The sequence below is a fragment of the Barbatula barbatula genome, assembly GCF_947034865.1.
Source record: "Barbatula barbatula genome assembly, chromosome: 5".
In the NCBI taxonomy this organism is placed as follows: domain Eukaryota; kingdom Metazoa; phylum Chordata; class Actinopteri; order Cypriniformes; family Nemacheilidae; genus Barbatula; species Barbatula barbatula.
This window is the reverse complement of record NC_136769.1, coordinates 20,585,370-20,600,182: the sequence shown is the minus strand read 5'-3', so window position 1 is coordinate 20,600,182 and position 14,813 is coordinate 20,585,370. Positions and strand designations below refer to the sequence as shown.

The window sequence follows — 14,813 nt, the reverse complement described above, 5'->3', positions numbered from 1 at the left end:
CTTTAAACTTTTTTAAGTTTATTTCTGTGGCAACCTTTCCATTTTCATTTAGTTTTCCCAATAATTTTAAGTCCAACAATTTTTTTCTATTCAATAAACAGAAAGGTTTTCAAAGTTAAAATTTTAGCCTGAATATTAACTTTAATAATTATATAAATAATTAAAAATAATTTTTACAGTATGTACTGTATGCCGGAGGAAAACTGTATCACTAAACAAAAATTTTATACAGAAACGTATGTGACAGTTGATCAAATCTACTGTATGGTCAGTGTGGAGGTGTAAAATGAATGTAGGTTGTAGAGGTAAAATAATCTGGATTTAGGTCAATTTGGTCGAAAAAGAGAATGCACTTTTTATGAGAGACATGAAATTTCGTTGTATGTTACATGCAATGACATTAAAGGTTGCATGTTACATGCAATGACATTAAAAGAGATGTTTGGGTTTATAGTGAAAACGTCAACAATATTTAATTTAAATTGCACACATGCAAATCTGAGCTCGGTTTGTGACATTTTTGAGATCTCTAATAAAGACATTTGTGAGATTTGTGGTTCTTTTTCTCATATGAAATAACTGAGACACAAGTTACTTCCATTTGATCTCCATGTATTCTCATTGATGAACGAGGAGAAATAATCCAGCTGATAAAAAATATCTGTAATCTGAAATCTTTCTTTCTTTTGGGTCTGGAAAGTTTTGCTTTCCGACATTCAACCAGACATTTAAAACAATGACACGCTCAGAAAGAACAGGAAAGAAATGGGAATAGAAACCCATCATGACAGCGGACAAGGCCAACTTACGTGGTACTGCGTCTTGTCAATGCCGATGAGGAAGAGGAGCTCAGCGATGAAGAGGTTGATGCACAGGTTCTTGTGGATGGTGTTGCGGTCGGTCTGCAGGCCTCGCAGGAAGCAGAAGGTGGAGATGCATATAGCAAGACACACCAGAGAAATGACAATTCCCACCCATGTGATCACAAAGAGAATCAACTCATGCATCCTGCCAGGATACTGGGAGAGAGAGAGAGAGAGAGAGAGAGAGAGAGAGAGATGGATGGATAAGGCAAATGATAAGGATATGGTACAAACTGATAGGCTGCCTGAGGGAAAGTGACTTCTACAGAGGACATATGAAAACTGATAAATGTCAAGCTGAAATTGCAGTGCATTTGTTTGTATATTTTGCTCTTCTGTGCCTATATGCGCACTGAGCCGAGCGGGCGGAGGTGTTTATGTGTACGAGGCTATATTCAGATTTGTTTTTGAGCTGCTGATAAATGTAAAGTGTGAGCGTGCGAGCTTACATCAGGTTCATGGTGTACCATCAGCACCGCAAAGTTGGTCAGATGACTACAAGAGCAAGTTGTGTGTGTGCTGTTAGTTTCCATCAGCCGACAGCCCTGCGATGACCACTGACCTGTCATCGAACGCTCCGAGTAGTTCCAGAAGGAACAGTTTGGGGTGAAATGATTCTCAAGCTGCAGACCCACAAATACAAATATATTCAATTCAGTGTATTTGAGATTGGATGGGGGTGCTTTTAAAGGGGTCATGTGGCGCTAATACATGTTTTTATGTGTCTTTGGTGTGTTATACGTTGCCCATGCATGTCTTAGACACGTTAAACAATCTACTATACTAGCAAATATTAAAGTGTCAGAACATAAGATGCATTCAATCTAAAAGCCAATGCTCACCCAGACCTGCCTGAAACGCAAATTTCCCATAAATCCACGTCAATTCGGATATATGCTACGACTAACTGTGCGTTCACACCAGACGCAAATAAAGCGTTAAGCGCGAGTGATTTACATGTTAAGTCAATGCAAAGACGTGCTAGACATTCTGCGGCCTGATTCGCGTGAATTATGCTGCACGAATTGAGCGGTTCGGGCGAATGACGCACAGGTTTTCAAAATTTGAATTGCCGCGTTAACCGATCAGGAGTTTGCTTTAATTGTGATGTGATTATGACGTATCGAGCGGAGGCAGAAACCGGAAACAACAATGGAGGACTGTGCCTTCGAAGGATCTGATGGACCCAGACAAGGGGCCGAACGAGTCTACGCTGTTTTTCAGCCTTCCAAGGCACATAATTCGCAGCTACCCTCTTAACAAAATCCATGTCAGCCATTTTGCAACTAGACTGGAGCCGCCTGGTTGAATCCCCTCCCATGACGCGAATGAAGTGAGTTAACTCAGAATGTTCAAGTGTCCAACTATGCTCGAATAGCTTGTTTTACCGCGTTTGGTGTGAACGCTCTAGGAGATCGCTCAAATGTAAGGTGGGCGTACCAAAAATGTTCCAAATATGGTAAGAGGCGTTACATTTCCATCACACGCTTGCAGTATTTGACCAATAACTACGCACTGATTAACTGGCCAATCATAGCACACCTTGCGTTTCATAGCGATGAGCTTTGATAAACTTCTGTGAGAATCGGAGCAAAGAGGAGAAACAAACGTGCACGGTGTGTGGAAAATACAGTTTTTTTTACACATTGCGTTACATCTAAAACAAACGATAATATTCGTTTTAGCCGTGTCATATGACCCCTTTAAACTCAAGAGTTCATTTGTAGGAAATTCAATAAGGAAATACATTGGAAGACAATGTTTGTTTTCGTATTTTGCTATAAAATATTATATGACATATGTGAACAGGACACATCCAGTGACTCCTTCCCTAAGGAGTAACATTCTGTAAAGTTAAAACATGAGCAACGTAGTAAAATTGTAAAACGTTACAAGCACAAGCAGCCCAAATTTCTGTATTGTATCATTCACGACAAGCATTCTCGCATGCAACACCACCAAAGGCCAAAAAGCAACAATTTACGCAAGAATGTTTTTTACGAACAGTTTACACAGACATCCGTTCTGCTTGAGGACTCTTATTGTCCAACGCTAATGTGATCTAGTGCAGTTTTAATGTACCTGTAAATGTCTAAGCGTGAACACCACAGGCTCAGTCAGAAACACTCGACTGGACTCTTTATTTATGGATGCGGCTATGACGTGCGAATTCACAGCCAGGCCCCGCCCACCAGGCCCTGCCTCCATCTCCATCTTCACGGTGGCGTTTTCGGTGGAGAGAAAGGAACCCAGATTCTTATAGAGCACAAAGACCACTTTCACCTGACCTGTTCAGAGAAAAAGAGCGAGTTATTGAGTGGCAGAAGGATATGAATAACAACTACGAGCAGAAGCGATCTGTAGAGCGAGCTGAGTGAAGGTTAAAATGATTTGGAAAGGGAGAGGAATGAGCGATCGAGGGTTGAAGCGATTTTAATATGGAGGGCAATGGAACATTCATCCATTCAGCGCTCAGTCACAGCGTTTCCTTCGTATGCCGTATGCATATTTCATGTGCGTTTGTTTCAATCATACTAATCTCACTTCCCCCGCCCGACCAGTCTCAGATGAGAGACGGGCAACGGCGAGGCAGCCTGAAAAAAGGCAAAACGCAGGAGTGGCGAGAGATGACGGGAGGATAAGATGGCCGAAAGATGGAGAAGCGTAGGAGACTAAGACGAGAAAGTAAAGAGAGGAGAAATAAACAGCGTCGAGATGCTCCGTCAGCCTGAAAATGATAGCAATCTAGTCGCCTCTCGAGCTGTTCGATTAAAAACGCTGTTAAGAAACCATCAGGGAAGAAATAGTCTCAGCGCTTTTGTTAATCTGATTAGCTTTATTATCATTAACCGGTAACCGCATAAACCAGAGTGGAAAAAGCTTCGGTGAAACGATGGAACGAGATGCGGAGCGCGACAGGGCCATGATGCGGCTCGGTGATCTCATTTATATTCATATATAAAGTGTGCACGTACATTGTTGTATGTTTGCTTTCACGTTTTAAATTAGTTTTATTTATGTGGCACCATTCCCAAGCTCAAATTTCCATAAATAAACAAGAATATAGATATAAGATTGTTTTTTTTAACATATGTTTATACAAAGCAATTAACGAACGTCACAAATAAGCGACACACTGAAATGCGTATGCAATTTATTTTCTAAAACATGAACTATTTAGACCGTCATTAGAAACATGCTAATATTCAGTAATCTTCCGTTGGCTGCTATTGTAATTGCTAAAACGTTTGCGAAAAGCAATGTCGCAGGTGACCGAGTTCAATACTCCAATTTCCTACAGCGGGACTCTCATTGATCAGTAAATGATGGAGAAACTTATCAGAGAAAGACGCCTTTAATGGCAAATTTATTTAGAAATGAAATCCAGATGGGGCTAATACAACTCAAGTCGTTTGCACTCTTTGTACGACTGAATTTAATTATCATCAAAGTGCAACAAGAAATCAAAGCGGAACGTCGGCAAGGCTCACGATTAACATTTTGTGCGTTTTTATTGATGTGTGTGTGCGGGGGTCCGGTTTGCCAACATTATTGTGAATAAATGCGAGAATAAATGTACACAGCCAAAAAGGAAACGACTCAATAACCACATTAAACGATGTCTTGATGAAAAGGTTCAAAAGCGGAAAGGTTTGTGAAAGGAGCAGATTTAGCGAACAGTACACGAGCAATGCAAGTCAGTGGAAAGTCTCCGCCGTAAGAGAAACACAAATGTGTGTATGTGCTGTCGCAATGTTAAGAATACCAATGAGGTCCCGTCGGAGGGAGGGATGACAGTAAGGCTGGAGAAGAGAGAGAGAGAGAGAGAGAGACTGAGAGAGACTGACCATTGCGGCTGTATTGTTTGAATGTGGACGCTGAGAGCTGGATGCTGCTGTCGCTGGGGCCGTTCTGAGGGAAAAACAAGTCCTGAGAGTCCGTCTCTGTGTTCAGTACACGCACCTCCAGATCTAAACACACACAGAGATTGAACTGTAATGATAAACCATAATAGGACCATGAGGCCATTTATTAGACTAATTCTTCGTCCAATGGGAGATATACACGAGGCTACAACAAAACTATGATCAAAGACACGAATGCTCAACAAATTCTTACAGTAACACTGGAAATACTCTTTAGTCATTAAGTTATTACGTTTATTATTATTGTTGCCGTAAGTTATTCGGTTTATACTAGTCATAGAGTAGAATTTCCGTCAATGATGACTTTTTTATTTGACCTGGAATAATTCTTTGACAGAAACTCAATAGATTTTTATCATTTAATTTTTCAAAATTTAATAGTACAGTTTTCACGTTTTCATATATTCAAAGATTTCCATTAGTTTAGGTCAAATTACATCAAATGAGTTAACAGTTGGACGGAATACATTTTCTCAATTTACTAACGAAACAGTTAAAGTTCGCAGTATCGTTACTTCTAGATATTTTCTCATCTTCATGGAAGCGTCAAAACACACAAACACAGCATTACTCACCGACGTTGGCAGCGTGGTCTGAGAAGTGGTTGTTGTACATGTTGTTGGCCAACAGGAAGGCACCTTTCTCCATGACGTCCAGCAGCATGGTGGCGGTATGAGCCTGTTCGGTACTGTTCATGTCCTGCCATGACTCTAAAGCCTCGACACGCAAGAGATTATCCACAGTCTGCACCACCGCCTGCACACACGCAACACATATAGTACAGTCAAAGTTAGCTATAATGGCACATGACATTAGACATCATAAAATATATCTCAGTCACATCAGTGCTATTGTTTCATTTTTACTGAGAAGCAACAGCTTTAAAAACGATATACATGACAGGGATGCTTAAAGAAAGCCTTAGGCATAACATACAGTATGTCATCACTACTACACGTCTCTCACACACACGCATCAGAGAGAGAACCAGTCCGCTGCAATGAACAACATTCCTTTAAGGTGTGGATATTATTTTAGATAATGTCTTTATGCACGACAAAGGTAGTCGTAATGCCACCCTGTAATAAAATGTTATATTTTGAACAGTACGTCTTTTAAAATGAATTATGGGAATGCCTTTAAAGGCCCATGAAACACACCAAATATATATAATAATTAAAATAAATAATAATCAATTCAATAATACCAAGATCGAGAAATTCATGTTAATATTTATATGTTCTTGTGTATACATTTTTACATACTCAGGCCTTTGATCATACATCAACAAAGTATTTTATATTCCGCACAGATATTCATACAAAATGTGTCACTAGATACAAATACAATACCTGAACGTAAGCCCGGCAGGTCCGTTCTCTCTTCTGCCACTGCAAAACACAACAAAACAGCTTTCAGTCTCGCGCAAACCGTCAAACACTCCGTCATGTCGCGCCTGTGAGTTTCAAGGGCGTTCCTGAGCCAGGTACATTGATGTGGCAACAAACAGAACATGAAGGGTTTGTTTAAAGGGCAAGTGTGTGTTTGTGTGTGTGTGTGAAGCACCTTATTGTAGTTCCTGGCTGCCGATTCTTTATTCCCGGGTCTGAGGGCCTGCAGCTGAGCATCTAATATATCCAATAGCTGCTCGATGAGTCTGACTGAAGAACTGACATCACCAGCGTGAATACGGCCCTGCGTGTGGTTCACCAGCTCGGCGGCGATGTTTGCTGCGTTCTCACCGCTTTTTATCTGCACAGTGAACACACACACTGTATATAAACACACACAGTCTGGTCTGTAAAGCTTAGACCCCTGCCGTGCACCGTGGGGGTGTGAGCCGGGGGTTTCTGGGTTTTATCTGCGGGACGCGCAGACAAAAGACAGAAAGTCATTAATGACGCTCTAAATCAAGCTATTGCAAAAAATGAAAAGGGGAATCAACGAAAGCGTGAAATGCGATAAGATTGCTCGGACTATTTGAAAGCGGCGATGTAGACTGTAATGGCCGTACGGTAAATATGTCAACACTAGACACGTACAAAAGCTTTGGTTAGTGTGACGGCACCAACGCACAGTGATGGAGATGTTTTTTTTATTTACAATCTCCCATCGCTAAGTGAACTCTCAGAAATTTTCAGAAACATTACCAATCCACCCACATTTACACTACAAATATCCTGGCTTCGGCGCGGATAGTTTGGTAAAGCCGTCACAATGATAAAGGTTTATGAAGAATTTTTGACATTGACTGACATTGAAAGTGGACCTCAGCAAACATAATTTATCACATTTTGTAACAGCAAGTATAGTGATATGTCAAAACAGAAACGCTCTGTCCTTAATGTGTGCGGCGTGACTTTACACAGAGATGCTTTCAAACTCCTTTTAAAAGAGATTTTGTTCCAGATCATGTCAAGAGAATGACCTGTGTGCGGTAATGTGAGCTGGGACCAAAATCATATCAGCTGAGCTAGCGAACAGAGCAGTACAGCGAGAGGGAGAGGTCACTTCCAGTGCGAAGTTCTTAGTGGTCTCACCTTCTGAGCCACCTGGTTGACCCACGGCGAGGTGCAGTTACTCAGATCAGGACCGCGAGCATTCCACATCACAGGAGACGACAGACACTGGAAGGATGCGATTCCTGAGAACAGAAGATGGGAAAGTCGTAGAATGAAAGACAAAAAAAAAATATTGTCATATTAATACAATAATAGGCATATTTTGCGTAGCATGTGTTACTATTACCGATCAATAGGGCCGTGCAATAAATCGTGGTTATTCGTAATCATCCATTTTGGCTTCCAACGATTACAAAAAAAACTAAATAATTGATGTATTACATATTGCGTATTACATTTAATTTCATGTTGATTTCAAGTTAAATAACCGTGATCTGTATATTGGCCAAAATAATCGTGAATAATTTGATAACCTTGAGCAGCCCTACTGTTCAGAATTATAATTGTGAATAATTTTTCATACTATTAAATCCTGAGGTACTTTTGACGGATTACACATTATTTACAATTTTGTAAAATAGTGTTGTTTTCCACTCATTATATGTATACAGGTTATTAACACCCAATTATTATGAGGAGGCATGTTACCGTTAGATTTAATGACACCCTTAAATCATTGTATTTACAGAATTTTTTTTATTGAAAGGCAAACTGACAAAACTGAAGGGGTCCTATTATGGTTTCTCACATTTTATATTTATGTCATGTGTAATGTCGCTGTATTGTCACAAAATACCACAAAAAGTCAATGTTGAGTCAAATCAAAACAGGCTGGGCCAGCTTGACCAATAGGAGTAAGTAAGTGTTACGGAAGGAGAGGCTTCACACAGAGCGATTGACAAACTTGGAAGATCTGACATCACTCATCACCATATATGGAAGGTGATACACCGTTTCCGGCTCCAAACGCCAAAGGAAAACAAAAAAAGTACTAAACGTTTAATGGTTTACTTTAGGACTATGAAAAAAACACCATCCTAACCTTGATCTCCATATCGAAATCCCTGATGTCTAGACAGCCTTTCATTTTTGCTATTTCAACAGCAAGACTTCATAAAAAAAGGCCACTAGTCAACATTAATGCCCATTAAAGGGATACATTCCCCCCAAAAATCTAAATTCTGTCATTATTTATTCTCCTTCCAGTTGTTCCAAATGTGTATAAATGTGTATAAACAACACAGGGAGGTTGGCTTCAATTCCATGGACCTTTAACTTCTTAATAATGTTCGCAACTGTTGTCACAGGAACATCAGGCCCTTTCCACGGCTTTTTTGCTTTATTCTATGACATACCAAAGGCGTGCAAGTATACATGATACAATCACTTTTAATTTCATCGCTCTTCAGGAGTTGCAAAGGAACCAACAAATTTAAGCCTGAACATTCAAACCGAGCGCACGGTTGATGCTCGAGGGAGTGAGAGAGAACATGAGAGATCGAGAGAGTAAGAGGTGCTGAGAAGCTCACCGTGAACGCTTCCACCAAAAACACGTTTCTTCTGTGCGGAAGTGACTTTGCTGACACATGAATGCCATCACACACTTGTGCGGGCTCACACCAGCTGAAGACATCACCTCTGAACGCTGAGAAAACACCTCGAGGGAGAAACCTTCTGCCACTCCTCGTTTTCTGTTAAGTTGGGCTGTTTAGTTAGCCGAGTTCACAGAGAGGACAACATGCTGTGATCAAACAACTACAGGCCTTTCCAGCAACCACAACACAAACACCTCCAAAAAAACACACAGAGAGAGAGAGAGAGAGATGAAGGGGTGGAGTGGCACTAGCAGCATCTGTATTTCCTCGCTCTCTCTCTCTCTCTCTCTCTCTGTCCCTGTCTGCTTTCCCCTGCTCTTCACTCCTTCATCCACATTAGATCGGCTTTGAAAGATCTGCCAGCATTCGCCAATTGAAGCTGCTAGTAATTGAACATGTCTGTCATTTTAGCGCCGGTAAAAAGGTGACAGAAGAACGAAGGCGTTTTGTAGAAGGATGCTAACGCAGGGGGTATTTTCTTCCGTGAGGCATCTGACGCAGCGGCTGTGTGTACGGGGTTGTCATCTCTACCATTTCTACAGATTCATTTTATAATTCTGGAGTTTCTGTGGGCTAACCCATGCTGAGTTTGAAGATGGCTCCTTCATTTGCAAGGGACTGCCTTTTATCTGCAAGTCCCATGAGGCACTGCCAGCTGGAGCGACCACAGAGATGCGGAGGAACATGAAGCGCACAAGATACAAAGCAAAGGAGCGTATACTCACGCACAGATGTGCATACACAATGCAGGTGTGCAGACCAAACACAACAAACGCTTCGACACAAAGCCGTCTCAACAAACACAGCGTGACCTTTTCATCATCACCATGCACGCATGCACACTTCCTTCCTGCAATCCCATGACTCCCGGTGACTTCAGAACGTTCTAGCACATTTCTGCCAGGTGCAGCACATTAAAGAGTCGAGCGACGTCTATTCAGTGTGGAGCTAAAACTTCCTAAAGTTGGATGCTACTAACGTAATTACATTTATCATTAGCGCGACGGTATTTTAATCAACTTATGAGAGTCGCAAGCAACTTTTCTCCAATGAGTAGTGAAATGTTAAGTCATTGTTTTTTGTGCCGTGTTGAGAATACGTTTATATGGACAAGAACTTTCTAAAAAGATTTACAGATTCACATCTAGTTTCTGTATGCTGATCTTTGTGCAGAAATGTTTTTCAGTTCAAGTCGACACATTTTTTTCGATAACGCTTTCAAAAATGATCCATTGCATTGCAGCAAAGCAGCTTTACAGAAACTACATTTTAGTAGAGACATAAGAAATAATAAAATAAAATAATAATGAAGAAGAAAATAATTATATAAAAACTACAATTTCAAAATACAGGATGCTAAATTTTGTTTGTACATTTATTGTACATTTCCTATGAAATAATTGTAATTGAACAGTTTTAGTAATAGCAATTTTGTGTCTCAATATAAGGTGAAAAATATAAAATATATCCGATCATCACTTTTATGTTGTTTGTTGAAATATTTGGGTGTTTTATATGAGTATTAGTTGTCTCCGTTGCAAATGTGTCACCCACAAAATAATTAAATCGTCAAATTATTTAATTTAACTATAGAAAAAAATGTTTTCATTTTCAAAAATAAATGTTTTTATTAAAGAAATGTTTTCAAAATGGATGACTGAACAAGTTATGATTGATAGATTTTTTGTTACAACATAATACCCATAGTCCACTGTTTTTATTTCACAATTTTAATGATTTCAGTATTACTCTACAAATTGGAAAAAGTAATCATATCGAATCTTTTGAAGGGGTAGTGTATAAAAATGTATTACATATAAATATGTGACCCACTTAAATACATTAATGTAGTTACCTACAAAAAGTACAACAAACCTTACTATAACCTTACTAAACCGCATACTATTTCAAATTATGATTAGTTTATGGTATATTTTTCTATCCTTGCCAACAATGCAAAAATTCCACTCAGTATATCGTTAGAAACACCATATCAGAGAGGACAGAAAAATTACACTAGCAGCTCATCAAGTTGCGCCTGCTTAGGACACTCAGATCACATTAACACACACCACCACACGCTTGTAATCTTTCAATAGACAGTCAGCCCATCTCTGTCACTTACCCAGCGATCCCTTAGGACACGGCCTGTCAACGGTCTCTGCTCTCTGGGTGGCGGGCCACTGCACCCCTCGGGCCACGCGTGCTTCACATCCCAGGACCTCCGGGCCTTGGGGTGGAACCCGCAGCGGCCTGCGGGTCACCGGCACAGTGGCGGTGATGGGTCTCAGGTCTGGCGCCTTGTTGATGGCCCCTATTGGGTGAGCAGTAGGGGGCAAAGGTCGCATGGTGGAGGGAATGGAACTGGAAGTGATGGGTCTTGCTGCGGCGGTGGTACTACTGCTCGTCAGTGTGGTGACCAGTGGACCTGAAAGGGAAAACGACAAGACTTGAGACTCAACGAGAGTTTGAGAAAGAGAACACCTACCTTGGGAAAAGAAGACAAAACAAAAGCTAAATGTTTGATGCATCTCGCAAATGGAATGTGAGAAAGTCTATCAGAAGAAAACTAAAGCAGCAAGAGAGTTTGTGAGATTTTAATGCATGACTATATGTTCCCCGAATCCCAGGAGAACTGGATAGAACGAGAAACAGACGGAGAGAGGGAATGTTCATGCCAAGAAAAGATGAAAATGAATAATTGATTAGAAATCTTTTTTCTGATCTGACAAAATAAACTAATGACCACTGCTAATTCAACCATAAAGACAACGTATCGAAGGCACAGAGGGGAACGCTAACAGAACGTTGACGTTAACAGATCAAACTGTCTGTTATCCACAGCTCCCCGCTGAAATCTCTCCTTCTCTGTCACTTACCAGCGGTGGGGTCTGGCGGGCCGAATTCCAGGGGGTAGCGAAGCACATTGTAGTTATTCCAGACGTAAAGCTGGTTGTCTCGTGGGTTGTAGTCTATGGATGAGACGTACTGGTATGGGTTGGGGAAGGGGATGCTGACGGGCTCCTCCCGCCCTCGGTTGGTGTTGTATGCGTACAGCACCAGATCTCCACCCGCCTCGCTGTCATCGTCCTGATACACGGAGCGCACGGCGTACAGAACTCCACACGCCATGAAGGCGTTTGACGCCAGGCGCTTATCAAAGCTTGTCTCCCAGGTTCCCTCAAAGCGCAGGGTGTAGGGGTTAACCTAAAAGAGAGGGAAACGCTTCAGATTTCCATCTTGTTCATGTGATACGACAAATCATTTGATTACTCCACAGTTCTAAAAAATGGAAGATACTCAACATTTGGATCTGAATTGAAATCCGAGAGCTGTTCTCTGACACTGACCTGACTGACCACCAGCCTTCCATTGTTGGCCTCTGTGGCGTAGATAACCCATAGACCGTTTTCATCCACCGCAAGGTCAATATCGGATTTGCCCCCCCAGCGGTACGGCGACGTGTCATGATAGTTGGCATTATTAACTATGGCTTCTCCGCTCTTGATGCGTGTGCGCAGGTCGTACTTCACAATGTTGCGCGTGCGTTCCTTGTTGTAAAACACAGCCCCATCGTACACGACGAAGCCTGTTCCATCCACGCGATTTGGCAGCCTGTGATAGAAGAGTTTGACATTTGCTATAAATACTCTTAATAATTTTTGCTGCACTTCCAAAAACCTGTGATCTGGAAATAAATCAAACCCCCTACAGGTCTCACAGTCACATGAGAATCACAAGTTGCTTTCAGAAAACCTTAAAGGGGAAGCGTGTTGTTTTTGTGCCACTAGTTCACAGTACTGCAAACGTACCAAAATGGAACAGTTACAATTCTAATTTGCACATCCTCTTGTAGTGGCAGATGTATGCCTTCTTCTCTTCTGCTAAACACAAACATATCCGGCACTTCAGGGGTCCCAGATTGTAAAAGCTTTAAAAAGCACAACTCCAGTGGGTTAATAAATGTCTTCTGAAGTGAAAAAATAGGTGTGTGTGAAAAAATGTTTAGTAATTTGGACATATTTAGCTCAATTTAAACCAATAAGAACGCTATATTCAATATGGCAAAATGTCTGTAACTTTAAATTTCATTGGTTCTTCAGTCACTGTTAAAGCTGCTATATTGGTTGGAACTGCACAAGGTTTTGACCTACTGTTGCACTTGTGTATACGGTTGAGTGACAATAAATGTGATTTGATTTGTTATTTCAGATTTGTCCTGACAAATAAGATTTGAAGTTTGTAGTCACAAATTGTAGCCCTCTTATGAGCTTGTATTGGTTTCAGTTTCTCTAAATAAGCTCAAAATATTAATGCTTTTTCACACACACCTACAGTAGTTTCACTTCAGAAGACATTTATTAACCCACTGGAGTCATTTGGAATTATACTTATTGGATATATGTGCTTTTATAGACATAAAGTGACACATTTAAAAATCTCTTGGAGTTCAGCTGAAGAAAGGAAGTCAGATGCATCTGGGATTGCATGGAGTTGAGAATATTTATATTTGTATGAACCCTTTAAAGACAACTCACCAAGTTCTTCCAAATCTATATAAATGTCTTCGTTCTGATGAACACAGAGAAAGACATTTGGGAGAATGCTTGTAAGCAAACAGTTCTTGGACCCCATTGACAAAATTACTTTATAATTGAAGAATGTAGGAAAGCAAAAAGGTCTAGAGCACTTGGGGTCGGTTTGGTATTCAAGAATTCGTCCAATTATCTTTCTCTGTGTTCAACCAAACAAAGAAATGTATACAGGTTTGGAACAACTAGAGAGTGAGGAATTCATGATATAATTTTAATGTTTGCGTGAACTTGACATGATTAAAGAGATAGTCCAGCCAATGGTCCTGCAAAAACCCAATCAAAGAAGTTTTCAGACCGTATCCAAGCTCGGTTCTGGTCCCTAGCTGTGGTCAACACTCACTTGTAGGTGGTCGTGGCTCGATTCTGCTTGAAGTCCTCCCACGAAGCATACTCGTAAAGCATGTCTGTTCGGTACGGAGTCCAGGGCATGACGTAAAGGCGGTCACCAGACTGCAGGGGATCCTTACACCATGCCCCCGACTGATGCTCCGCCTCCTGCAGCAAACTAGCTGCCTGCACTCTTAACAGAGTCCCAGGACACACAAAGACTGGAGATGGAGAAGACGGAGGGATACAGCAAAGAGAAAGAGAGAGAGACACAAAGAGAAGGAGAGATGAAATAACAAGGAGGGGACGGCAAGAATGCACAGAACGATGGCGTGAGAGGATTAAAGGGAGGAGAGATTTGATGGGAAGACAAACGGAGAGATGACGAATAAAGAAAGATAGTGAAGTGGTGGGAGGACATGAGGGATGTGAATGTGAAAGAGAATGAGGCAGCCAGAAAGAGAAAGAGAGGGAGGGAGAGAGAAATGGGAGAGAGGACATGAGATAAATGAGCATTCTTCTAATGAAAGAGTGTTAATGTTCATTAGTCAAGTATCTGCACACTGGACTACAGGCTGGTGAGGGGAGATGACAGAATCCTGGCTGCTGGTGCTCATACATTGCCGGGAATCGCTTTTTAACGCTGCCCTCCTTCAGCGTCCCTGCTGGAAAAACAGAAGGGAGACCAGCTTCTCATGTTAGCCGACTTTCACATTGTTTCCAGCTGGACCAGACATGTCACTTATGGTTCTAAACAGGTCCAAACTGGTCTAGATGGTCTCTGTCAGCTTGACGACTGGCCAGAGTTTCTAACATCGTAGACCATCTTGATCAAGCAGGTCAGAAAAGTCGGACCACCTTGGACCAGCAACAAACCTACCATGCACCACAAACCAGTTTCTTATGCTGTAGGGTCAGCTGTGGCCTAATGGTTAGAGCGTTGGGCTTGTGATCAGAAGGTCATGACTGAAGGGCCCTTGAGCAAGGCACCTTACCCCTGATTGCTCTGCAGTAATGTGCCACTGTATAAAAAAACTACTTGTAA

At 41.3% G+C, this 14,813-nt stretch overlaps 1 protein-coding gene across 1 annotated transcript in view; it reads right to left on the bottom strand.

Annotated features, from left to right (window-relative positions):
• The window catches only part of adgrl1a (adhesion G protein-coupled receptor L1a), a gene marked incomplete at its 5' end in the record, with an annotated part of 65,329 nt that overhangs the window by 10,572 nt on the left and 39,944 nt on the right, over window positions 1-14,813 (bottom strand). Inside the window, 12 exons of the mRNA XM_079457555.1 lie at window positions 810-1,019; window positions 1,313-1,486; window positions 2,946-3,151; window positions 4,712-4,834; window positions 5,365-5,545; window positions 6,142-6,180; window positions 6,356-6,541; window positions 7,330-7,433; window positions 10,972-11,274; window positions 11,726-12,053; window positions 12,197-12,461; window positions 13,782-13,989. Coding sequence (XP_079313681.1) covers window positions 810-1,019; window positions 1,313-1,486; window positions 2,946-3,151; window positions 4,712-4,834; window positions 5,365-5,545; window positions 6,142-6,180; window positions 6,356-6,541; window positions 7,330-7,433; window positions 10,972-11,274; window positions 11,726-12,053; window positions 12,197-12,461; window positions 13,782-13,989 — 2,327 coding nt within the window. The remainder of the gene's footprint in view (window positions 1-809; window positions 1,020-1,312; window positions 1,487-2,945; window positions 3,152-4,711; window positions 4,835-5,364; window positions 5,546-6,141; window positions 6,181-6,355; window positions 6,542-7,329; window positions 7,434-10,971; window positions 11,275-11,725; window positions 12,054-12,196; window positions 12,462-13,781; window positions 13,990-14,813) is intronic.